This window comes from Herpailurus yagouaroundi, unplaced genomic scaffold (assembly GCF_014898765.1).
Source record: "Herpailurus yagouaroundi ecotype Mexico unplaced genomic scaffold, PumYag 196, whole genome shotgun sequence".
NCBI classification, from domain to species: Eukaryota; Metazoa; Chordata; class Mammalia; order Carnivora; family Felidae; genus Herpailurus; species Herpailurus yagouaroundi.
This window is the reverse complement of record NW_024412427.1, coordinates 23,144,027-23,170,214: the sequence shown is the minus strand read 5'-3', so window position 1 is coordinate 23,170,214 and position 26,188 is coordinate 23,144,027. Positions and strand designations below refer to the sequence as shown.

Genomic DNA, 26,188 nt, shown 5'->3' with positions numbered 1-26,188 from the left:
AGTCCCTGAGCAGCGGGCCCTACCAAGTTCCTCGCCGCACCCTGCCCCCCTTCCCGCCTGGTCCAAAGATCCTGAGGACGAGGGTGTGCACCGGGCCCTGCGACGTCTAGGTCTTATCACGCATCGCTAAGCCCCCGAGCCCCTTCCAAGTTCCTCCCAGTACTCCCCCTCCCCATCAACCGGAGGGAAGGGGCGTGTCTTTTGCACGACACGCCCCCTCATGAATATTAATAAGCGCGCATGCGCCAGCCCCGCGCGCTGGGTAGAGGTGGCCAGCCCGGGCCGCTGCTCTCAGACGGGCTCTCCGAGTCCCTCTCCGAGAGCCGGGCGGGCACGCGTCATTGTGTTACCTGCGGCCGGCCCGCGAGCTGGGCTCGTTTTTTTTTTTTTCTCCCCTCCCTCTCTCCTTTCTAAGCAGCTGATCTGAAAGGGAATAAAAGGCTGCGCATAATCATAATAATAAAAGAAGGGGAGCGCGAGAGAAGGAAAGAAAGCCGGAGGTGGAAGAGGAGGGGGAGCGCCTCAAAGAAGCGATCAGAATAATAAAAGGAGGCCGGGCCCTTTGCCTTCTGGAACGCGCCGCTCTTGAAAGAGCTTTTGAAAAGTGGTGTTGTTTTCCAGTCGTGCATGCTCCAATCGGCGGAGTATATTAGAGCCGGGACGCGGCGGCCGCAGGGGCAGCGGCGACGGCAGCACCGGCTGCAGCACCGGTCGGAGCACCAGCGCGAGCAGCAGCGGCGGCGTCCCGAGTGCCCGCGGCGCGCGGCGCAGCGATGCGGTCCCCACGGACGCGCGGCCGGCCCGGGCGCCCCCTGAGCCTCCTGCTCGCCCTGCTCTGCGCCCTGCGAGCCAAGGTAGGAGCCCGCCGGGCCTCCCTCCCGGCCCGCCCTCTCCTTTTCCTCGCAGCGCCCTGGACGCCTGCGGTTGGGCGCCTGGAACGGGCTCGGGAGCCCTCGGGCGTTCGGCTTCCCCGCCGGGTCCCTGCGCCTGAGAGGCTGCACCAGGGCTGGGGGAGCCTCCGGCCTCCTAAATGTATCCTCCCGGCGGGGCAGGGGGCTGCGTTCTCACCGCTCTTCTCCCCGGGGGCAGTCGTCGGATTTCTCCTGCACTCGTGCATTTTTTGTACGGGAATCACGTCTAGTCCTTGCACTCAGTTTTGCAAAATTATTTTCACTTGGCGCTGAGGGCTCGTCGGGGCGGGCGGGGAGGGAGTCGCTACTTCCACCCTCGAAGAAAACAACTTTCCCCTGCGCTGACCTCCCTCCCTCCCTCGCCGGCAGGTGTGCGGGGCCTCCGGCCAGTTCGAATTGGAGATCCTGTCCATGCAGAACGTGAACGGGGAGCTGCAGAACGGGAACTGCTGCGGCGGCGTCCGGAACCCGGGGGACCGCAAGTGCTCCCACGACGAGTGTGACACGTATTTCAAAGTGTGCCTCAAGGAGTACCAGTCCCGCGTCACGGCCGGGGGGCCCTGCAGCTTCGGCTCAGGCTCCACTCCTGTCATCGGGGGCAACACCTTCAATCTCAAGGCCAGTCGTGGCAACGAACGCAACCGCATCGTGCTGCCTTTCAGTTTCGCGTGGCCGGTGAGTGGGCTACGCGGTGAGGGAGGCCCGCCGAGGTCCGTACCCACGCGCCTCTCTCTTGCGAGAGGGATTTAAAGGACCTTGGCTTGAAACTCCGAGCTAACTAGAAAAGTCTGGTGGGGTGGGGTGTTGGTCAGCCGAGACTATATAGTTACTTATCAGCAGGCCCTATCTTCGTGGCTTTTTTGCTAAGCGCCCAAAAGTGGGGAGTCCACAGAGGTTTGTGGGGCAAAGCTCCCAGGAAGTCTGGTTTAAACTTGCAACTAACACGAAGGCCCTAGAGTGACCCCGCCCCGAGCTAGGAGTTCATTATAGATGATCTTTGCTTAACCAATTAAACCTGATGCGCCATGGAAGGCGACGCGGCGCAGTTCTGGCCTTCGAACGCCGTCCAAATCGGCACCCTCCCCTTTCTCGTGAGCGGCTGGGAGGGCGGGCGTGTCCTTCCTGGAGGGTGTGGGGGAGCCCGTTTCCCGCTGCTCCCCGGGAGATTTGGGGCGTGCGGGGACGCGCTCTGGGCTGAATGTAAGGGGTCGGGGGCGGCTGCCGCAGAGACGGGTGGGGGGTTGGGGGGTGTCTCCAAGCTGCGGCTGGAGCTGTGAACCCGAGAGCCTCCGCCCCCTGCCGGCCCCTTCCTGCCCTCGCCCCCGCGCGGTGTAGCCGTTGTGGCCTCACTTCCAGCGGTTCCCGGGCTCTGGAACCAGCTGTGTTTGCAAACTTCCCGGGGAAGGGCGGGGGTACGCCCTCGTCCGGCGGGCGCCCGGCCCCCGCTAGCCTCCGGGGGCGTGTCAAGGCCTGGAAGTGGGGGGGCCTGTTAGAGGCGGCCGCTGAGAGTGCGAGTGCGTGGACCCCCGCCCCGGTGCAGCTAGGCCAGCCAGCCGACTCTGCAACGAGGCCCTTGCAACATCCCAAATTGGGTAGAAGGAAGATGAGTGTGATTGCAGAAGGGGAGGAAAGGGGAAAATGCTCGTGCCCTCTGCTCAGCTCCTGCTGTCCGGGAGGTGTGGCTCATCGCCAGGACTGGGGCTTGGCCTAGTCTGTGAGGGTGGGTGGCGAGGTGGAGTGGGGGAGGGGAGGGGAGCGGTGCTCAATGCCCAGGGGAATACTCTCCACCACGTGCTGTCTTGGGGTGCACTCTGCTGCCTCCTACCCGCAGGCTGGGGCTGTGATTCGCATCCCTGGGAGGGGATGGAAAGGGAGGGTACTTTGGTGAATGCGTGCCGGTGTGTGGGTGTATCTTGGGGTGGCTCTCAAGGCCCACATTTCCTGGAGCTGGCGTTATAAAGTGCCCTCTGCCATGGGTGAGATAAGACAGTTATCAGAAACATGACATTAAAAGGGGCTTATAAAAACCTGTGGTATGTGGCGTTCTCTGAGAACCGAGGGCCGCCTCGTCTGTTGCCGGATTTCAATTTTACAAAGAGTGTTTATCTTGTTTGTTAATCCCCTACTAGGGAGAACTTTAAAGAGGCTGGCCATTTTCTAATCTGACTGGGCCCAAGTTAACTGTGAATACTGACCGCCCTTGAACTTGTGTTTGGAGTTTAGGGGGAAGGGGCCTGCAGGTGGTTCCACCCTCCTGAGGATCAGTCCGGAGCCCCTTGCGTTTCACAAGACCATAAAAGGAATCTTATTAGTGATGTGGAAAAGCTGCAGGCCTGGCTGAGGCTCACTTTGGAGAGTAGGGTCAGAGGACCGCTTGGATGAGAACAAGGAGCCTTGCTCCCCCACGCCTAGCTTTGGAAAGTGACCTAGGTGTGTGTCTGTCCCCATTTGACACTTGGCAGAGCCCTAGATGGGGAATGAGCAGGAAGCCGTGTGTGGGGCAGGGAGACGATTGATTTGCTGGTGCTCTTCTGTGGTTTCAGGGCCCACGGGTCACCAACCATGAAATAGACTCTCAGCTTTTCTAGAATGGGGAGAACGCTGGGGCTACACTGAGTGTGGTTCTTTTGAAGTTGGGCCAAGTGCATGTATCACTCATAAATGAGTCTCCACCCTGCCCCCCTAAAAGGCCTGCTGTGAAACATAAGCTTTACTTCCCAAGAGAAAGTGGAGTTTAGGTGTATTGTTTTAGTTTATTTTCCCGAGTGTGGTTGGAGAAACACCACAGTCTGTAACTTTCAAGAATGATTCCAGGGTGAGTGTTAAGTGAAGTGAAAGCACTTAGGTATTGACGTAGTTAGTGCAGCTTCGTTCAGTTTGGCAATTAAATATTAATAAGCATGTCTATCTAGAACTGACTTTCTTGAATAGGTAAAAACTGAACTTGGTACAAAATTCAATACGGAAAGACAATATGGTCTTTAAAAAAAAAAAAACGCCTTGGACTTCCAGCCACTTGAGCCCCTGACCCTACAATTAGTTACTGTCCACATGGGTCCTCCCAAATGTGTGGACAGTGGGAGAATCCTGGTTCGTGGTGCACAGTAGGTCAGTTTGGAAGGTGGTGTAATTCATGTCTTTTGTTTGGGATTATGACCCCAATCAAATAACTGTTCGTGCTCTAGAGAGGAAGAAGAGGAAATAATTTGGCCACATTTGAAATCTAGTCCACATTCCAGTGTCCATGTGGGAGGCTCTGTAGAGGTGGGCCTGCCCGTCGGATAGTATCTGATTATGTTCCATTTGATGTCTGCTGCCCCAGCTCCAGGCCTGTGGTTCTCATCTGTGGCTTCTAATCCCCGTTCCAGTGCTGCTCACAGGGTCTTGACTTGAAGCAACTGGCCTGATTTATGACCCTCCAATCAGGGGGACCTAGTGATAAGAACATACATTATGGAAGGTAGTTGGGCTCAACGGGAAGTGATTTGGGAATAACCATTTATAAATCAATGAAATGGTTAGGTCGTGCCTCCCCCAAATTAGTGCTGAATCCCAGTGGTACCTGCTTAATAAGAATACATTAATGAAGTTACTACTAACCAGCCCCAAAAGGTTTTTAGGAACTCCAGAACCCCAGTTCGCTCTATTGATCCATTGCAGACCCTGCAATGAACTGAATCTAGAGAAACTTTGGGGGAAGTGGTTGAGATGTCTGTTCCTTTGGCGTCCTATTTAAATGCCATTGACAGTGATAAAAGGCTTGCTGGGAGCAGCTGAATTTTTCAGGAAAATCCAATGAAGTGTGTTTCTTGCATACCAGAGTGATGCCAACTTTGGTCTCCTTTATACTTAAGGCCTGATTGAGCAACTGCCAGGGGTTTGGGTAAATCAGATGTCACAAGGTTAATCACAGAATGTAATTGACAGTGTCCTTGCCTTTATGCCCTCTGTTGTGTTTCCTGGACCCTGAGCCTCTGTAAGTGTGGTGTGGACACGCAGAAGGTGGAGGGATGGGGTTCTCATTTGAACTGGCTCCTTTCTACAGCCAGTGTGTGCAACCCATGTGGCCATATCATGCATGCATGCATGCAAACGGCACATGTGAGTATAAGGGCTTGGAGCAAGGGACTTCCTTATGTGGAGAAAACCTCTTCTGCTCCCAGACACCTATGTCAAAGTGATGAAATGACAGGTCTGTATTGCAAAACCAGGCTTGGGGGAAAGAGCTGCACTCACTTTGTGCTAAGTGTCTTCAGAGTGGCTGCTCCCCACATGAAATCCTTCTGCAAGGTACTTGGTTTTTAATTTTTTTTTTCTTTTCTAGGTGTAAACTTCTCTGTGTTTTCTTCCTCCTTGTTGTGTTGTTTCTTAGCAACTTATTCAAACCTCCAATACTTATAGGAGTTTGCAGCCCACCAACTCCACACCCATAATTCTACAGGGACTCCAAACATTTGTAGAGAACAGTGAAGCTTTTGGCATCAAGGCTGTTGGGGAGCTGGATGGATAAGGAGGAGTGGCAGCAGCCACTTTCAGGCATGTCCTCTCCCTGGAATCAGTGCTCTGAATACTGCGTAAAATCTTTATAGCGAAGAGTGGTAAGGGACCCTTTGGATAGAAGGCATGTGGAAGGTTTAGCTTGGTGGACAAAATGTTGTTCATGAAAAAATGAAGCCAAGGCAACAAAGATCATGTTCCTGATCTGAAAACAAGAATGTAAACAGAGGCCTTGACTGGGTTCATAGCAGCCACCAGCCCATTGTAAAGGCCAGAACTTGGTTCCAATGTCAGGCTTTTCAAGATTAGTTACAATGTAAGAATGCATAATATCTGGATGTGCATACAATCAGCATGATAATCCATAAAAGCAAATGTTCCTGAGCATTCCCCCCCCCCCCCTTGGTAAACTTCTATAAGCATGTTCCTTCCCCTACATATTAACCCCCTAGGTTAGGTTCTGAGCTGAGAGAAGTGACACTTGGTTCCAGCTTTTAAATATACTTAAAAAAAAAAAAAACAGAACAGAATAAGTTGAACCAATTTTTCAACTTGAGGAAGATGTGTTAGGATGTGATGATTCTCATGTTTTCTAGAATGGTAGCAGAGGCGGGGATAAGGTTTTGCATTCAGAAATGTTCCACCTTTCTCTTGGCTCGTGATGCCGAGTGGCTGTGTTGTGATTTCCTTGCTGGTTTCTGATCATTGCATGGACTGCCCTGCCCCTGTGGCCCTTGTTTTTACGGGGCCGGCGACATTTGTCACTGGTGTGGTGCATGTGCAGGGAAGAAATTGTGCAGCATGGCTCCCAGTGGTTAAAAGTGGTACAATAAATAGTCCAACATTCAGAGTCCTCTACCAGCTCAGCCCAGTTTTTGTGCACTTTTGGTAAATAAGTAGAAAGGCTTCTTGTTCAGGCTTGCTCTGTGTGAACCGGACGGTTGTGCTTGGCTGGTTTCTCGGTATTCTATCTATTAACCTCGCCACCCTTTTGTAACTGGTGCATTTAATTATCAGTGGGATGCTTTTCAAACAGGTAAGGGTAATGATGGGAAAGGGGGTGGGGGCATCTCATTGAGCCTCTCCAATCTGGATATGAGCTTTGGGGCCCACTCGGTGAGTCTTTGAGGTGGGCTTTCATGAGAAAATCGCCCTTTGTAACCAGATCGGACTCTATTGAAATGTCAAGCCCTGCACACTGAATTGCTGTCTATGGCTGAAGTTGTCTTGGCTTGGATGCTGTGGGGAAGTTGTCCTTTCTTCAGGCCCTCCCCTCACCACCGCCCTGTGACACGTGAATTTTTCGTGCGAGTGTGCGTGTGCCCACACATGCGATCTCTGAAGCCTTTATTTGGTATGTTTGTGACTGGAATATTTTATACTGTGGCCACCCAGACGCAGGCAGGACAATAGTGTGGCCGAATTGACTGAAATGAGGATTACAGAGAATAATGCGGCCTCTCCAAAAATACTGCTAATACAGGGCCTGCGACAGGAAGCGACAGTTGAGTCAGCAGAGTACAGGGCCCCAGACAAACCCGGGGGCCGACTGACTCGCACAATGGCCCCCTGGGCACATCGGGCATTCCCAGGGTGTGCGCTCCTCGGCCGCCTGTCGCGGTGGCCTGGGGTTTTGGACGCCGCACGCGTGCCGTTTGGATGGCGGTTTGTTTGTGTCCGTCAGCTTGGCAGGAATGGAAGCAGCCTCTTCTCAGGGCTTGGTTTGGCTGCCGCTGTTGCCAGGAAAAGGAAGCTCCCAGCTGCCAACACAATTACCTTTGTTTCTTACATCCCCCTTCTTAATGTGGCAATTAAGTGCTTACCACTCTGCCCGGTGCCAAGGTAACCACTGAGGAGTCAGATGGGCGCAGAACACAGCCCTCCCGCAGCCACGGTGCCCGGGGCGGGAAGAGGCCCTTGGGATCCTGGGATGCCTTGGGATTTCGAAGTTGGGGCCCTCCTTTAGGTAAAAGGCTGTGGAAGTCCTTCTGAAAGCTGGCTGTCCCTCTTTCCTGCTGCACGAGAATAAGAACCAGCCACTGTTGCCAGCATCCCCTGGGCCTGGAGGTGGGAAGGGGCACAGGCCCAGGCTGAAGTTGTGTTAGCTGCCCATCCCTCCTGCTTTGCCCCCAGGCTGTTGTTCTGGGGAGATTGAAGAGAAGAGATGAAAGCAAGGGGATTCTAGTCTTTCTTTTGTAGTTTGAAACCCAGAAAAATCCCGGTATTTGCTATTTGTGATTCTCGTGGGTGGTATTTTCATAGGAGCTTGAGTCGGAACACTTGCCCATCATCTGGCCTGGCACCCCCTCCCCGAGCCATTGGTGGGGGATGCCCAGTGAGTTGGCCTCCGCTGTCGGGGGAGGGGGTCAGATTTGCAGTGACAAATTGGGCGTGACAAGATCATAGCAGATTGCATCTGATTTTTGGCCTGGTACTGGTTTCATAGGATGGTATAAAGTGTGTGCGTGGTCTGGATCTTGGAGTCTGGAAGTATATTCTGGGATGTACAGAGGTCAAGCGTGGGCCTGGGAAAAATTAAAGTTCCTAGCAAGTAATAATCATTACCAAATTATCTTGATTGTTGATCTATAGTGTGGGGATGGAGTGGGAGGTAAGAGGGCCTCCTAATAGGGGCCTTGGAGGGAATCCTTTCTTCTGAAGGCTGGGTGGGAGGAATCCTCCTGCTCCAGGAGGTGAGGCCCAGAACCATAAGTCCTTCTCCGAAACCAGAAAGAGAGATGGCCCAGGGCTTTTTCTTTCTTTTTTGGCAAGGCCTTGTTGCCAGTGCTGCAGCCCCCAGCCCAAACCCCATGTCCACCACCAAGAAGGCAGTTCACGGAAGATCAGGACACTCCCTGTCCAGAACTCTGTGCCACCCAACCCTCAGGGTTGTGTGGTGTTGGTCAGCAACTCCTGAGGTCTCACCAGTTCTGGTGAGGATGAGCCAGGTACACAGCTTGGTCTTCCAGGTTCTTGTGCAAGTTTGAAGGATGCTGCCTTCTTTGAGCATTCATTAAGCAGGGTTAAGACTGTCATGCCAGCTCAGTCCCGGCACGCCTTCTCCTTTCTGTGGGGTTTGTGGATGTTAGGTGTTTAGTGCTCGTGCAAGTCTGTCAGAAATGTGGATATCAATGCATTTAATCAGGATTAATTACAACAATACGTGGAAGTGTAGAACGTGGGTCTCAACATGGCCAGCAAACGAAGGGCTTAATTATACAGAATACACATCTGGCCTCATTTGGATTTGGCTCTCACCTCCAATCAGTAGAGAAATGTAATTTCTTGCTGCTCTCAGGGAAGAGTCCTGTAATTTGTAGGAAGTCCCAGGAAACTTAGAGGCTGTAAATAAGATGTAACTTTGACTAATAAAATATTAACGATGACAACAATGAATTTGGACCCATGGCCACCAAACAGGAGAGGGCTGGGTATGTGCCCCGGCTTGCCTGGTTTTGCTTGCTTTTCAGAGCATTTTCCCACAGTTATCAGTGAACGAAATGGAATCCGGCTCTGCTTTGAGTATGAAACATATTTCGGCTGAATTCCAAAGCAGGGTCTATCACAAGATATTTTTATATTCAGAGACGGCATGCTGTGTCTCTGAGCAGTAAGCTTGTCTAGAGTTATGAATGAAGCTCTTTTTTTTTTTTTTTCCCTCTCATGTTCCATTTTTTTCCTTCACCTTGTGGGTGCCTTCTCATGGTGGCTGTGTGTCTGGTGGCACGGGATTATTTGAGAAATGCACACTATTTCCGATGCATTGGTATCTGACAGTGACAGCTCAGGGACACGGAGGAAGGGCTCATGTGCTCCCCCCAACCCCCATCTATTTCTCCAGCTTCAAGATAGCAGGTTTATTTAAACCCTGCTGTTTTGTGAGACTGACCTCATTCTAAATTACAAATGAAGATTTGAGTAAAAGCGGGAATTTGCTAATGGCTTGGATTTGGGGGGGAGGTAGAATTCTGAGATAAACCTGGAAGATAAAAGGTGCCTTCAGTATAATAGCTGGCATCCTGCCAGTGTCCAGGGAATTTGTTTAGTTAGTGGACTCTGATTATTCCTGGAATGTTAGATCTTATTGACAGATAAGTCCGTCAATAGCTATAACCCATGGGTGTGTGATTATTTCTCCCTTTTGTACTCTGGTCCCCAGAGTCTGCCCCCTAAACACCCCAAGTTAGGTCACCGCCTTTGTCTTAGTCTCTTTGCACCTACCCCCTCCTGCTTCCTAGAGTCACCTGATACTTGTGGGAGCCGAGATGGTCTCACACAGACAGGGCTTTCAAAGGGGTTCTGAAAAGGAAAAGGGGGCCTCCCTAGGGACTGCCCCACCAGGGCCCAAAGTGTAACCTTAGCAATAGCCAGCCCTCCTCACTGGATGAGGGGGCCTCCCCTCCCCCGGTACAAATACCTGGTTAGGTTAGCTTAGAGTAAATTCTTTGTGTGTTTTTCTCATGCACTGGAGTTAGGGTCTGGAAAGTTTTGGAAAACCGTATAGCATTCACATATAGGGAGGTGGTATTTCCTCATGATGACTTTGGGCTGCTTGCGTACAACGGTCCTGACTGACCACGGTGGGCCCCCACCAGGTGAAAGCATCAACCTGAGGGTGGGTGCCAGGGAGGGGAGTTGGGTGACCTCCATTCCACAGCAAACAGAGTTGTCACTTTGGCTTTGTGGTTCTGTTTGGCAGAGTGTGTGGGGAGGCCAAGCAAGGTAGACATTTGGGCCCTGACCTCTATTTCTGAATACTAAGCTGTTGTTTATCTGTGTTGCAGAGGTCCTACACTTTGCTTGTGGAGGCGTGGGATTCCAGCAATGACACTCTCCGTAAGTATCTATCACGGCAAGGGGCTTTTCTCTGGGTGCGTCTTTGTGGAAGCACAGTGCTTGGAGTACAGCAGTGTCAGAGCTGAATCTGTCTCCTGAATGCTTCAGAGGAGTTGTACCACTCCCTGCCGTCTGCCCCCTGTGTCCCTACCCCAGGGCCCATACTCCAGGGCAAACTGCTCCACGGAGTCTTTTCCATAACCTTCCCAGAACGTTCGCTTGGAACATTAAGTAGCCAGGACAGATTCCCTGTTAACTCAGTCCCTGACTAAGGGACCTAGATTATCGTTGGGATAGAGATCTTAATGGTTTTACAATGTTAAAACCTTGTAGACTGCTAAAGGATCAAAGTGGTGACTTTTTAAAAGTCCATTTAAACTTTAAGTGAGTGCTTAATCTCTCATCGGAAAGATAAAGCCTGCGGAGGTGGCGCTGGGCTCTAAATCTAAAGGCCGACCTTGAATTTCACTTGGTGGGCAGGTGAGCTTCTAGGCAGTCAGGGTTTCTTTCCCACACTGTGCACCACAGACCTTTCATTGAAGTGGAATCCCAGAGCCTCACAGGTACCACACCTGCCTGGCCCCTTCTGAAAGATGACTGTTTCAGTGCAGGCTGCTTTTTCAGAGCTTCAAGGGGTGGCTTTTGGTGGGGAAGCCACTGAGGCTGTGTCTGGAACTGGCAGCAGCCTGGCTTATAAAGTGTAGTCTTTGCTTCTTACATGTAACTTAAAAGTGTCTTCTCTCACCCGCAGTAACTGTGCATTCCGTTTTTGCTGGGAGGATCGTCCTGGGAAAATGTGATTCACGTTGAAATCCCTTAGTCTGCGTGGGAGGAAGGGTTGATCCAACATTTTGTCTTTGCCCTCCATTCTCTGAATGTCTCATTCCTTTTGCTTCTCTAACTCACCCTTTCTTTGTGGTTTTTTTTGTTTTGTTTGTCTTATTGGGGTTTTTTTGTTTTTGCTGCTGCTAATATTTCCCCTCATTTTCTCATCATGTTTTTTTTTTTTTTTTTTTTTTAATTGAATCTGAGAATGGTGCATGCCCAGAGTGGGCACATTGGAGGCTTGGTACCAGCTAGGCTGCTTCAGGCTGCATATGGCTTGTTGGGCCACTGGGGGCCACATAGCCCTTGCTGAGCCCTGGTGAGCCAGAGGCTCCAGGCCATTTGGATCCCCCTTCTTGCTTTGACATCCAAAACCCAGATCTGTGGCCTTCCTCTCCGAGGGGCACCCCTGTCCCACTGTGGTGTGGTAGGAGGGGAGGGTGGTAACCAGCCTTGGTTGTGGGTCATAGGACCAGTCAGGGTCACAGACACCGTTTTGTTCTCTCCTCCCTCCCCACAACACAAACGTTGAGTGTTGTGTCACTGTGACCTGGTCACAATGGTAACTAAGCATGGGAAAGACTCAGAGCTGGGGAGGGAGGGAAATAGACCAGAGAGCCTCTGGTGCACATGTGTTCCTCTTTTCCCTTCCCTTTTGGATGTTAGAACAGTCTGATAAAGTGAACATCCTTGAGATCCTGGCTCATGGTAAGGGCTGGATCAGGACACTGACCCTCTAGCACCTACAGGGCCCTTCCTGGGCCCCTGGGAAGCGGATGCCCATCTAGAGCTGCCCATGGTTGTCTACATTTCAGGGTGGCCCTGGTTTTGGATTCTGGGGCATCTCCTCGCTGGGGAGAGAGTAACTAAGTCCATGGAATAGCACAAGAAGGGCTTAGGGCAGGGATAAAGAACTTCAGACCTCTACCCTTGAAGAAAGGAATGGCCACAAAGTCATGGAATGCCCAGTATATGCAGGTGACTGGAACTCCCTTTGTGAACCCGAGAGGAGGAAATGCTTTATCCACTTGTTTATTCAGCGTCTCTTTTTACGATGCTTCCAAGGGATCTTGAATTCACGTTCAGAAACAAATTTGGCATCTTCTCTCTTCAGATGAGGTCCTGCCTAGGGCCCTTCATGGATGACTGGCACTGGCATTTCAACACGTAGAACCATGAGCCAGAAATCTGGAAGACACCCTGTGTACCTCCCTTTCTAAGGGAGCATCCATAGCATCCATATCTAATCCACCTCCAAGTTCTGAAAATCTCTCCCAACAGTTCACTGGAATCCTGCCACCTCTCGCCACATCCCCTGCCACTGTCCTGGTCCAAGTCCCCATCTGCTAACACCTGAACTCCTACACTAGTGACCACATTAGTCCATCCATATCTACTCCTGTCCACCTCCCATGCTTCCTCCATTCTTCTGCCATCCTGGTCTTTTGAGAGTGTTTCGTTTTTTTTTTTTACCTGAAATATGATCAACATAGTATCTTCTATTAGGTCCTGGAGTACATCTGGATTTGATTCGATTATCATCTTCACTGAGAGCCCTTTGGTGGCTTCCTGATAGTCTTGGGACACATCTCTGTGTGGCCCAAAAGGCCTTGCACAGCCATCTTGTTTCCCTGCTAGCTCCAGCCTGCATGCCACACTGTCCTCCACCTTATCCATATTCTGGTCCTATCCTACCAGTCACCTTTCTGTCCTCAAATGTACCATCACATTCTGTCCCGCCACAGGGCCTTTGCATGTGCTACTCATGTAGGCTGGAAGGTTTTGCTTATTACTCTTCAATCTCTGTCCCTCCCATGGGACTGTATTGCATGAGGGCAGAGGCTAAGGTTGTGTAGCAACCCAGATGGAGTTGGCTACTCTTCGAGGGCCAAACAAGTTGGAGATATCCTGTCTTCAGATTAGAGGCAGAGCCCTGAGGTTTAGGACCGAGAATTCCTTCTCCCATCAGCTCTGCAGAAAGAGCCTGGCCCAGACAAAGCCCAGGTACTGTCTGTGTGTTAGAGAGTGCTGTCTGAGCCTGGCGCTCCTGGCATCAGTCCTCCGAGGTCATTTCCATTATGTTTCAAAACTGTACTACATAAGGGTACAGATTTTTCCTTTTTCTCCTGTACAGATGGTTTCAGTGTATGGGACTGTTCCGTAGATACGTGAACACAAACCAGCATACTTAGACCAGGTTTTCCTTCTAGCTTCACCATCTTGGCTACGCTCCTGTCTAGTAGGTTTATGGGTTAGTGTGGCCCCAGGGTTATGCTCAGACTCACCTCATTACCTCCATGGCCTGCAAGGCTGGGGGGCAGCGGGGCAGGCTTTGTGCTCCACTTTCACACAGCTAAGGTCTCAGGAGGGTCTGTTAATGTCCTTCTCCAGTCCTGAAGCTGGACTCCCAAGTGAACTACCCCAGATGCACTTCTGTGCCCCAAGCTGAGAGGAAGTAGGATTCAGGTGACAGATGCTTAGAAGAAGCAGGCAGCAAACTGGCTGTCTTGTAACCCAAATGCCAGAAAGCATGCCCTAGACGCACCTGACTCCCTGCCTGGGGGCTGCCAGGGAAAATCTGCCACACAGGTGTGAGGTTAGTTCTACAGATCTGTTAGCCACATCGGGGATTCTGAGGATTCTGAAATGATCGTTCTCCCATCTCCTAGAAATGGGAGGAAAGTATACTGAACTACTGGAAACAACCTGTCCGCCTGGGCCTTTAGGATCGCCCCGGACTCCTGTCTCAGTTGTTTGTTGTCGTTACCTGCCTGAGAGATGCTGGAGGCCTTCGAGCCATGTGTTTAAGTAATTCCTTTATGCAGAATTCATAATCATGTGGTAATAGCTTGCTACATTTTCAAATTAAACCAGCAGAGCAAACATACAGTTAATGGAAGGACATTTTTGTCATTCTTTGGCCTGTGTTTATTTGCAAAACTTAATGTTAGTAAAGTGTTATCTGCAAGTGGTTCTGTGTGTGCTGGGGTGTAAGTCTGCAGGTGTGTGGGCTTGTTCAAGACTTGTCCTGCCCACATGGCAGTTAAACCCAGAGGGTTGACCCTGGGGTGAAGCTGGGAGTCATGTGGATGAAGCCCCCCCCCCCCACCCCAGGAGCGCCTCCTTTTTTGGTCACCTGTTGGGTTTGTATAACCTTGTAAATGAGCACAGGCCCTGAGCCTAGAAAAACAGGGATGTGGGTGGGTAAAAATCACAGACATTGCTAGTAGGTCCTAATACTGTCTCTCCAAGGTGGCCTTGAATTTGACAAGGCGGTGAAGGGTTGGTGTTGGCAGGTTTAAGAAAACAAACAAGACCAGGCTGGGGTGCTTAGTGCCTTGCTTCCTTTTCACAGCCCTCCCCTGGACTCCTGGCACCCAGTGTTTGGATTTATTTTCGTACCTGTCTCTTTTCTGAGACTAGATTATAAGTGACCTCAGGGCAGGGACCACTTCTTATTTCTCTTGAGAGCTGCTTGAGCTCTGAGTGTGTTTATTTTCAATGGGCACCTTTTAAAGAGCATGACTCGGCTCAGAAAAACCCTCAGTCTACCTGTCGCTAAACTAGGGTGTGTTACTTTCCCTTGTGCCTTCTGGGCAAAGGTGAAAGGTGAAATGCATCAAGTTTGAGGTACAAGTACAAGCTTAAAAGGTGGCAAATTTATCACTTCTTAAGAACGTAACTCTACCCCTCGGCTCCAATGAAGAGTTTGAAGTAGGCAAAGTCTTTCTAAAGCAAGACACGAAACTCTAAAACCAGAAGAGAAAGATGGCTAACCTTTACCTGAGATAAGGTGCTTTCTAGAATACGTAAAGAGCTTTTGCAAATTGGTATGACCAATAATGCAATAGAAAACTTGGCAGAGGAGAGAAACAGGTTACAGTTCACAGGAACAGATACAAATGGCTTTGTAACCACGTGAAGGGGTGCTCACCATCACTTAATTAAATGCTAATTAAAATAAGAGCTACTTCTCTCCTTATCAGGCAAAGATCAGAAAGTTTGATAGTATATTATGTTGGCATTGCTGTTGGGAAACCCAGTTTCCTGTGCAGGGAGAAGGACAAGTTGACGGCATCACTCATGGCTGTGTGGGGTTGTCTGCGGATGGGAGTGATGGGTTGTGCTGTCTTCTGACTCAGCACTCCGTTTCTAGGGTGTCTCTTACTACTAGAACCAGGCACATGGACAGACAGTTTCAAGGATGTTCTTTGTGGCTTTGCTTAATTGTAAAAGGCCAAAATAACCTAAATGCACATATGTGAGGAACTAGGGAAAATGTATTTCATTTTATTCCCAGATTGTGAACTACTACGCACCCATTAAAAAGGGTAAATAAATGTGTAGGCTTCTGGGGAGGGGGACACACTTTTCATTTTTCTGTCCTTTTGTACTGTTTGAATTTTATACCACATGGGTTTTAGTTATTAAAAGTAGGCAAAATGGTCAGGGAAGAAGGCTCTGATGTGAATGTTAATGCAATCAGTGCTTTTTTTTTTTATTGTTGGTGTGTGTTTGTTTTTTTTCCCCCCTGCCTCTAGAGCCTGACAGCATTATTGAAAAGGCTTCTCACTCGGGCATGATAAACCCCAGCAGGCAGTGGCAGACGCTTAAGCAGAACACAGGGATTGCCCACTTCGAGTATCAGATCCGCGTCACCTGTGATGACTATTACTATGGCTTTGGCTGCAATAAGTTCTGCCGACCCAGAGATGACTTCTTTGGACACTATGCCTGTGACCAGAATGGCAACAAAACTTGCATGGAGGGCTGGATGGGCCCCGAATGTAACAAAGGTGTGTGGGCCTGTGCTGGGTGGGTTAATAGGCTGGGAGTGGCTGTCGCTGATGGTGTCCAGTTCTCTCCACGCTGGGTCAAGTGGCTGTCTCCGGTAGTGTGGGGTAGGGGGGATATTTGGTCTGTTTTCTAGGCCTGAGGCATAAAGATGCCGAGCACAGAAGATGCTGTTGGTGCCCTCATCCCCGCCCCCACTGCTGAATGTTGGCTGCTAACAGCTCACAGCTGTTTCTTCTCTGGAGCATTGTCCTTGGCCAAACAGCCACTCCCTGCCCCTTCCCTACTGCTCGCAGTCTGTGAATGACTGGATTGGGGGTACAAAGGCCAGCCCTGCTGGCACTGTGTGCTTCCGTTCACACTCCAGAGCTTCCCCTGGGATCAGGTTGAAGCCAGACTCCAGCTGAGACCCCTGCTCAGCTCCTTCCCTTGCCTCCATCTGCTGCCTTCAGTTCCCTTCTCCTGTACCCAAATCCCTTTCTCAGGCTCTGCTTCTAAGGGAACCTGACCTAAAACAGATGCCACATGGGACAGGGCTAGCTCAGTGCCTGAACCTATGATCCTGTAGGAAATGACAGCCCCTGAGCTCAGGGTGGCCTTACAGCAAGCTTTCACTGTGCATCTGTGGGGGCCGTGGCATTGAAGGGTGGGGGTGAGTGGTGAACCTGAGCTTTCCTACTTGTGTAGAGTTGGGCCCATCCACAGTAGTGCAGGCTTTTAGATGTGCTGTCTGCTGTCCCAGCCCTTCTGCCCAGATTCAGTGAGTTAGTACACAGACGCAGATGTTCACAGAATTATCTGTGGTCTTTACCTTTACAAAGCTTCTAATTCACTGCAAATGGGTAAGTCTAGTTGACCAGACTAGGCCCTCACAAACTTCAATGTCCTCTGCTAATTTCACATAATTTGGTAAATTCTTTCAAGATATCCCCAAAAAGGGAGTTTTTGAATTGTGACTAAGGAGTGGGACGAAGAGGAATCTTCAGGTCTCCTGGACTTTTCTTAAATAACTAGAATTTTTAGGGGCGCCTGGGTGGCGCAGTCGGTTAAGCGTCCGACTTCAGCCAGGTCACGATCTCGCGGTCCGTGAGTTCGAGCCCCGCGTCAGGCTCTGGGCTGATGGCTCAGAGCCTGGAGCCTGTTTCCGATTCTGTGTCTCCCTCTCTCTCTGCCCCTCCCCCGTTCATGCTCTGTCTCTCTCTGTCCCAAAAATAAATTAAAAAAAAATAAAAATTAAAAAAAAATCAGTAACAATTACTTAAAAACCATGTGTAGTATTTCTTACCATCTGTTCAAATTTTTTTCTTTTAATCAAGGAAGCAGAATTGCTTTGTGAGGCTACTTCACAGAAGTGCCACCAGAGCTGGCCCCCAGATTAGCCTGCCAAATGAAGCCAGCCTGCTTGGCTTTGTTAGTCCCATGGGATTTTTGAGACATCAGGTATTCTAGGGGATGGTGATGTAGGGGTTAAGAAGGCTGGAGCTCATCTGAATGTGCTGGGATGGGACTGAGTGGTTGAGAGGAGGAAGGATCACAGCTCCTGTTCTCTCGGAGAGGGTGGGAACTGACAGGGAGCAGGGTAGCTATTGTTTAGACAGACTGGATGAAGATCCCCCTCCCCCATCAACTTGCCTGCATTTTGTTTCTGAGTAGGATCATGTTTTGAAGATCTGCTAGCACAGCCTTGAAGTTTAAAGCTGGATTTGCTATTTGGGCACCTCCCATCTTCCTCTCTTTACAATGGACTTGACATGAGATCTCTTAAAATCGTGGATTTTGTAGGCTTAATGCGCTAGGCCATTCTCATGATGGTGGTGGTGCACGAAACCATGTGCTTGACACATCCTTCTGTGTTGTGTTTTTTTACAGCTATCTGCCGACAGGGCTGTAGCCCCAAGCATGGGTCTTGCAAACTCCCAGGTGACTGCAGGTAAATGACTAGACTTATTATTATTATCTTTTAATTCTTTAATGCAAGAGAGGGACTGAATTTATTGTGAATACGCCTCTTTTTCTTTGGAGGGCAAGAAAGCTTTAAAAAAAAATTCAAATAGGCACATCCGAAGCTTATTAAATTATACCAGCTGTCTGGTGGAATGTGCACACTTCTCTCTTGGAAAAAAAAAAAAAACTCTTATGGGCATAGTCAGTGACTTCATGTATTAACTGTCCTGTAAATTGATAACACGTTTTTATAATCTTCCCCTTAAAGTGCTAATGGATGAGATGGAGGGATGTGGGTTTCTTTGAGTCTGTCTCCTCCCCCAACCTTGTTTGCCATCTCCTAGCCCTCCCCCACTTTTCCCATCAATAGGGGACAGCGGAGCATTCTTTAGAATGGGATTAGTACAATCTCCTGGCCCCTTTGCAGGCGGGAGCCGGCCGGTGCTGAGAGGTTAATGGCTGCGCTGGAATCTTGTCAGTTGAGCCTGATGAATGTAGACTTTTGCTGCTGGCCTTTGAAGTCTGTTCTTTTATGGTCCCGGACAATGCAGAAGCCAGAGACCCACCCCGACTGGTTCACGATTACAGTTTTTGGAGCCTTCTTGAAATGTACATTATGCCCATTTAGGAAAGGCTTGCTTCAGGAAATAGTGTTGGTGTCTGTGGCATTTTGACACAATCTCCCACTTTACTCTCCTTCCTCCCAAATCTTCAGGATTAGCAGATTAAGGGTGACACCAAAAGGATCCCTGGGGCCTCTCATTTTTGCCCCAGACGCCACCCTGGTTTGAGCCAAGGGAAGCATATAAAACAATCTAAACCAGTGCATCTCAAACAGATGTTACCTGGGGCTCTTGTTCTAATGCAGAGACTGATTCCATAGGTCTGGGTGGGCCCAAGTCTCTGCATTTCTAACAAGCTCCCCAGTGCTGCTGCCGTTGCTGGTGGGACCGGACTTTGGGAATCACTGCCCCCAACCTCAGTACTCAAGTCAGAATTCCCTTGAAGTGACAGGGAACCGTCAAAATTCAGATTCCTGGGTACTGCCCCCCACCCACTGGACCCCAGTCCAGGGGTTGGCCCAAGAATCTGCATTTTGAAGAGCCTACCAAGTGAGTGTATTTTGAGGACTGCCGCTCTACAGAGAATTCTCTGTGGTCTTTACCTTCATGGCTCCACCACGGCATCTGTTCCCCTCCCATGCAGGGGGGACACTGAGCTCTGAGGCTTAACACTGAAGTGAGAACCAAGGCAGCTGGAAGTCCAGTAAAACCAGGCTGACCTGAAGTTGTCTCTTCTGACACTTGAGAAAAAAGTTTATTTTCTGGAAGGCTGGGTGGGTTCGCATATGAAGCCCCATGGTGGCAGCTGACGGTAGTATTTAACAGCATTGCTGTCAAAGGTTGAGCAGGAATCCACCTACCTGTGCTCTTCATAATTAAGGGTGTCCTGGAGAAAGTCATATCAGCAGCGCTATTAGCCACTCTGGGCCTGCTCCTCGTGCAGAGCTCAGATGGGTATCAGCGGAGTCCGACCATGATTTCTGCTGCTGTCATCAGAATAGGCATGCTGCTGCGCAGGGGAGGGCCCTCCCAGCCAGAACAACAGGCTTTGTTTCCAGAATTTAGCCCTTTCTCTTTCGAAGTCTCCCCTCCCACTCCCTGCCCAGACACGCACCGGTGCCCTTATTTACTTAAGGTGCGACTTTCCCACACGTCATTTGCATAGTCTCCTCAGCCCATCTTGTTCTGCCTACCTTGAAGGAAAATCAAAACAGAACCTTCTAGCCCAGGAGGTTCAGGTTGTGTCCTGCTCCAGAAATAGCTGAATGGCGAGTTACCCTGTAAGTTGTCTTTTGGATTATGTATTACAGAGGTGGTTTTTTTTGTTTGTTTGTTTGTTTTTTTGTTTTTTTTTATCCTCACATGAGAAACCTTTACTGGTTTTGTTGTTCCCAAGTAGACTGAGATTCCTTCTCCTGGTTGCACATGCTTGCTTTATCGCAAGCCTGCCAATAATATCAAACTTAATGATGAATCATCATATGAAGACAGTCACTTCAAATTCTCATGAGAACCTTAATCATAGATTATTTAACTGGGATAACTTTGTGGATGCCTCTTTAGGGTCAGTATTTTTATTTGTTTTCTTTTGAAGTCATCTGTGGCCTCTTGTGGTTTCTTTTTTATGCTTGGGGATCCAGCGCTCATTAATTAAGAGGTGAGGTTGGGTCCTCAGCTGCCTCTTCTTTTATTAGGCAAATGGAAGAGGTGTACTGATCCTTAATTTGGAAGGGAGTAAGAAGACAGTAAGAAATACTGCTATTTCCAAATCAGTTCCCTCTTAATATTTCAAGCTAGGAATATTCATCTTTTACTGAATGAACCCTGCCCCCCCCAACTCCCACGAACTTGAGTGTCCCACTTTCTTAACGAAATTTCTGCCAGATTTTTTTCTTTACTCCTCTGAATGGTCACTTGTCATTTAGACTAATGTTCTGTTTTACATAAAGCCAAATCCTCTGTCTGATTCATTTTAAACCACGCATTCTGGTGGTTCTTTGAACTGGGGTGTGGATGGCTTGTTTGTAGAAGTTAGGAAGTGGTTAGTCAGTGTTCTCAGGGGTTAAGTTGACTCTTGGCCGTGGGTGATTAGCTATTAGCTGGATCCCTATAATTTTCCCATGACAAGGATTTGCTAGCCTGCCTCCAGCTCTCTGGAAACGGAAAGCTTTCCTTTCTTGGGGGTGCTTGTTTTCCAGAGTTACAGCTGAGTGGTTGGGGGTGGGGGAGGGTGGTGGTAGTTCTTCCCTCAGCTTTTCCCAGGTCCTGTTATAGAAATACTCTGCCCATCCCTGTACCAAGTTCACCCCACCTTCACCAGGCTTTCCAGGGGCCCCTCCTGTTTGTCACAGCTTGAGTTTTGAGAAGGCAGTTAAAGTTTCCGAGGGCTTGAAACTTGAGGGGCTGGTGGCTGAGACCCTGCCCCTCCTCCACCCCAGGTGAAGGTTTATGTTTGTGTTTTTGTTTGGGGATCAAAGGCACCATTTGGCCTCCGAAGAGTCTGATTAATGAGGCGCTTATAAAGGAAACTCGACTCTGTTCCCCAATACTAGATAAACTGGGTTGACCTTTTTTTCTTTTTGCAAAGTGAGAAATAACTCTAAAATGAATTAGCCTAAGCAGCTCCGGTAGTGGGTCGTAAATTATCCATGGGATTGGTTCCAAGTGCTGTTGCCTCCCTCACCCTCCTGCAAAAGTGGGTTCCTTTGCCAGAGGAGGGTGCCCCCTTCCCCACCCCCCCTTGTGTGATTTCCTAAAGCCTCATCGGGAGGCAGCTTCCTGCCGCACTGGGGTGTCTTGTTGCATTTTTGCGCGCTGGGGTCGTGACTTGCTGTTTAGACAAAGAGCCTGGCCGCTGTGTAAAAGCTGCCAGCAGTGCCGCGTTTAGGAAGACTTTCACATGGCTATTGTCACCCGAGAGTCCTTCCTTCGCCTCCGTAGCCAGCGGGGTCTTGATTTATTCCATGCCCCCACCCTTGCACAGCCTTGTGAGTCTGAGAAGAGAGTGGCTTTGTGAGGGCAGCCCCCGCCGGCCTCTCCCCAGACAGCCCTGCTTTTGTAGGGAGTCGCCTGGGAGGGGACCTTGGCCCAACTACTGAAAATGTTTATTTAGACGGAGCCCCCGCGTAAACCTTGAGAGTCAACTGTCCTATCCCCCAAAATGAAACAAGACAGGAAAGGCCTGGACTTCTTAGCCTTGCCTTTAAATGACGTTGCGCTCCCCAAATGTTCCAAGGACTAAAGCAGAGTGTGCTGTCTCCAGGTGCCAGTATGGCTGGCAGGGCCTGTACTGTGACAAGTGCATCCCGCACCCGGGGTGTGTCCATGGCACCTGTAACGAGCCCTGGCAGTGCCTCTGTGAGACCAACTGGGGCGGCCAGCTCTGCGACAAAGGTAGGGCCCTTGGGGACTGGATCTCGGGGCAGGACGGGGGCCTTGGGCACAGGAAGACTTAAGGGGTGGGGCAGCCAGAATCGAGTTTTTTACTTTTGTTTATTTTTATTGGCAGGGACTTTTAATTCTGAATTTGAATTTGCTTTTAGTGCTGGGGTTGGCGGTATTTTTTTCTGGTTTTATTTTTTTATTTTTATTTTTTAATGTTTATTTTTGAGAGAAAGCACGAGTGGGGGAGGGGCAGAGAGAAAGGGAGACACAGAATCCGAAGCAGGCTACAGGCTCTGAGCTGTCAGCACAGAGCCTGACGTGAACCCACAAACTGAGATCACGACCTGAGCCAAAGTCAGATGCTTAACTGACTGAGCCACCCAGGTGCCCCTTCAGGTTTTATTTTTTGAAACAGAAACGGGGTGGGGGTAGGGGTGCAGCTAGAAACATGGCAGGTTAGCAGCCTGTATGGTCTTCTCTGAGCTGCTCCCATCCTGGGGTCTTTCTGGCAGATCTCAACTACTGTGGGACTCACCAGCCCTGTCTCAACGGGGGAACTTGCAGCAACACAGGTCCTGACAAGTATCAGTGTTCCTGCCCTGAGGGGTATTCAGGACCCAACTGTGAAATCGGTAAGTGGCCCAGGCAGGATGAGACCCCTCCCTACCCTCAGCTTGAGAAAAAAAATAACACGCTTAAGGACACGTAAAAAGATGAAAATACCCTCCAAAGTGAAGACTGGTTGTCTCAGCAGTTCTGTGGGTCTTTGAAAGTTCCTTTGAGCAGCACCAGTGTTTGTGGTGATGCTGGCTAGCCTGGGGGGGTGGGGTGTTGGCCATGCGGCTACCCGGCTCACAGATGCCTTGGAATGTGACTGGAGACACTTAGAAAGAGGACTTCCTGTCTCCTGTAGACACAGTGGGCTTATAGCACATGCTTGCTTTCATTTTTTCGAAGCGAGCTTGAGCTGGTGGCCCAGGCGTGGGACTTGGCGGCAGGGAGAGGACGTAGGTAGCGACAAGCGGGAGCCCCTTGCTGACTGCCCTCCTGGTTTTCGCAGCGGAGCATGCCTGCCTGTCTGACCCCTGCCACAACAGGGGCAGCTGCCGGGAGACCTCGCTGGGGTTTGAGTGTGAGTGTTCCCCGGGCTGGACGGGCCCCACGTGTTCCACGAGTAAGTCTGGGTTGTGGCCTGTGTCTTTTCCGGAGGATCAGATACGGGGTTGGGGGCAGGCGCCTGGACTTGGTTCAAGGTCAGGTCTCAGTGGGAAGGGGTGGATTCTGCCAGCGGTCTGGTGGGGAGTCTGGCTGGGGCTTCTCCGGCCTTTGCGCTGCACCCTCATCCTCCTGCGCTAAGTTAGCACGTGTGTCTGCTACTGAAGAGCCTTCTCCATGGGAGACCTCCATCCTTTGCATGTGCTCCCTGGAGCTCTGCCTCCTTCAAATCAAGTTCTGGTTCTGGTTCCTGCAGCCATGGAGAGGCTGCCCGTGGGGGAGGCTGTCACTCCTGGATTTCATCATGGGTGCAGGTGGCCCCCAAAGAGAGACCTGGGCTACAGGGTTGTTGTGGCTGCAAGGCCTGGCTGCACGTCAGGACCACCTGGGTGCTGGACAATGCAGATGGGTCCTTCCCACAGTTTCCCTTTGGAATTGGGGAGTCCACATTTTGTAATAAGCACCTGGGTTTCTGAGGTGCGGCCAGGCCTGAGAACCACTGTGCTCAGCACGCACAGTCGAGAATGTGGGTTCTGGGGTCGGATCACCTGGGCTGGCACTGTGGCACCTGCCTGCCTCTCCTAGGGCTGGTCTTTACCTCCCGGTGCCCTGTTTAAAGGAGACAGTAGCAATTCCCATCTCTTAGGGTTGTGAGGAGCCGATGACCGAATTCCCAGAGAAAGCCTGGTACTTCAGAAGTGGGTAGTAGGTGAATGAAGAGGCCACTGTATATAGTCCAGTGTAGAGGGTGTGGGGTGGGATGTAGACCCCAGGTATGGAATTTTGGGAAAACCCTGTGAGCAAGTAAGAATAATGTTTTCTACCAGTAAAGAAGAGTTCTTTTTCCTTACTACTTCTTAGCTACCCCTGAGCCATGCTGGAACTTTCCTTTAAAAATAAGGAGTAGGCAGAGCTAGATGAGCCATGTTACCCATGGGTTGATGCTCTGGGGATCCAGCTGGCTCTCCCTGCTGCTTAGGTTGGGGATTAAATGAACTGGGGCACTGGAGGATTTAAAGCTAAAATCAGGCCTTATCGTCATAGCGGTCACTTCTAGCAGGTGTCTGGCTCTTAAGTGAAGGCCCCTCGTGTAAGGGTTGGCATTAAATTATCTAATTGTCAAACGGACTGAGATTAAAATGCCAGCTCTTTTTTCCCTTTTGTCCAACAGACATTGATGACTGTTCTCCAAATAACTGTTCCCATGGGGGCACCTGCCAGGACTTGGTTAATGGATTCAAGTGTGTGTGCCCGCCCCAGTGGACTGGCAAAACGTGCCAGTTAGGTAAGGAAATTCCTGCACCGAGGTTAGCTTTGATGATCAGAGCTGTTATAGAAGATGAGCCTGTGGTGGTGTGAGTTTGCACACCATCCTACTAAAAAGTAATTTATTGTCGAGAGTCCGGCGGGCCTGTGAGAGAGAACTCGAATGCAGATGGCCTAGCTCTTTTAGGCCCTGTGGGAAAGTCGTGGGATCCCTTGAACCATGTCAATCGTCTGTCCGAGGAGTGTTCAGCTGGGTTCCAAACAGGGATGGTCTCATGAGGAATGAGCTGTCTGCATTCTTGCTGCCACATTTAAATCCCAGCAACTAGGCTGCGTGGAGTGTTGTACAGCAATGCCTGGTGGCTTTCTGCTCTTCCGGCTGGGGGCCAGTTGTTAACCAGCAGCCTGAAAGTTATCAATTAGCATACCTTATTGGATAATGGCTAGGGAGAGGGATCAGCTGCTCAAAATAGCGGGAACCTAGTATCTGGGATTTAGGTTATTAGCATGTCTCCTGTTGGAGGCAAACTATTGCTAGGGTGTTTTGGGGGAGGTGGGATAAATCTCCATTTCTCACTACCCCTCCGCGTTTTCTTTCAGATGCAAATGAGTGCGAGGCCAAACCTTGTGTAAATGCCAAATCCTGTAAGAATCTGATTGCCAGCTACTACTGTGATTGCCTCCCAGGCTGGACGGGTCAGAATTGTGACATAAGTGAGTACCTTTTGTTTCGATTTTGATTTTTGTGAAACTTGGGTATTATTGAAGGCTTTGTCAGCCTGTACGTTGGCTCCAGTGCTAAGACTTGAGTGATAAAAGGAAAACCTGAGTGGGAATGTTTTTGGAGAGGGAGTGATCAGTGCAGAAATGAAAACATACACTTTATCAGGCTCATTAGCCAGTAAAACAGCCATATTCTGATAAGGTGGCTAAAACAATGATGTGAAGTTTCACTCGCTCATTCTGGAGGAATTAGGGAGGGTTCCCACCCAGTGTAATAACCTTCTGTCAGGGGGAAGCACACAGGAAATCTGATTTGAGGCTTTTATCTGTCCTGAGCGGAGAGCACTTTTCAATTAAGCCTAGTTTCAATGTAAATTGCCTCTTTAATATGAAGACTTGTTTATTTTTTAGATATTAATGACTGCCTTGGCCAGTGTCAGAATGACGCCTCCTGTCGGGTATGTAAATCTTTGCTTAAATGAAAACCTTAATGATTGACCCAAGTCTGTGAGATTTATGTGACCCTGGGAGAGCTCTGTCTCTCAGGGATTTAAAAATGCAGGTGAAAAGTGATTCTCTGGAAGTTTCACTTGGGCTTGTGTTACCCCCAGCCTCCTGGGAGCCATCTTGAAGGCATGCATGTAGAAATTCCCCTTCAGCATTTCGGGAGGCTTGGCATTTGGTGATTTCAGTGAATCCGTGGAACGGCAGCAGTCATGCTAGACCGCTGAAGCCCCGTGTTTGTGGAATACATAGAAAAAAGCATGTGTTTCTCCCCCCTCCTTCTTCCTCTTCCAGGATTTGGTTAATGGTTATCGCTGTATCTGTCCACCTGGCTATGCAGGCGATCACTGTGAGAGAGACATCGATGAATGCGCCAGCAACCCCTGTTTGAATGGGGGTCACTGTCAGAATGAAATCAACAGATTCCAGTGTCTGTGTCCCACTGGTTTCTCTGGAAACCTCTGTCAGGTGAGCTGTGCTAGAACCTCCACAGGCCAAGTTTCTACAGCAGAACTCCCTCTGCCTCCTCTCTCTGCCCTCTCCTCTCCACGCCCCCTTCCCCTCTTCCTCCATTTGTCTTCCCCTTCTTTCCCCTCCCCCTTCTCCTCCTCCTCCTCTTTCCCCCTCCCCACCTCCTCTCCCCTCTTCCTCCCTTGGTTCCCCCCTTCTTCCTCCTCCCCTCCCCCATCCTCTCTCCCCCCCAAACCCCCCTCCCCCCCGCCCTCC

The 26,188-nt window shown here is 50.1% G+C and overlaps 1 protein-coding gene across 1 annotated transcript in view; it reads left to right on the top strand.

Moving 5' to 3' along the window:
• Positions 1 to 358: 358 nt before the first annotated feature.
• Positions 359 to 26,188, top strand: part of JAG1 (jagged canonical Notch ligand 1) — a 36,438-nt gene continuing 10,608 nt past the window's right edge. Inside the window, exons 1-12 of the mRNA XM_040447705.1 lie at positions 359 to 854; positions 1,281 to 1,586; positions 10,193 to 10,244; positions 15,611 to 15,865; positions 17,733 to 17,793; positions 21,633 to 21,763; positions 22,267 to 22,386; positions 22,815 to 22,928; positions 24,141 to 24,254; positions 24,836 to 24,949; positions 25,370 to 25,416; positions 25,757 to 25,930. Coding sequence (XP_040303639.1) covers positions 774 to 854; positions 1,281 to 1,586; positions 10,193 to 10,244; positions 15,611 to 15,865; positions 17,733 to 17,793; positions 21,633 to 21,763; positions 22,267 to 22,386; positions 22,815 to 22,928; positions 24,141 to 24,254; positions 24,836 to 24,949; positions 25,370 to 25,416; positions 25,757 to 25,930 — 1,569 coding nt within the window. The 5' untranslated portion in view covers positions 359 to 773. The remainder of the gene's footprint in view (positions 855 to 1,280; positions 1,587 to 10,192; positions 10,245 to 15,610; positions 15,866 to 17,732; positions 17,794 to 21,632; positions 21,764 to 22,266; positions 22,387 to 22,814; positions 22,929 to 24,140; positions 24,255 to 24,835; positions 24,950 to 25,369; positions 25,417 to 25,756; positions 25,931 to 26,188) is intronic.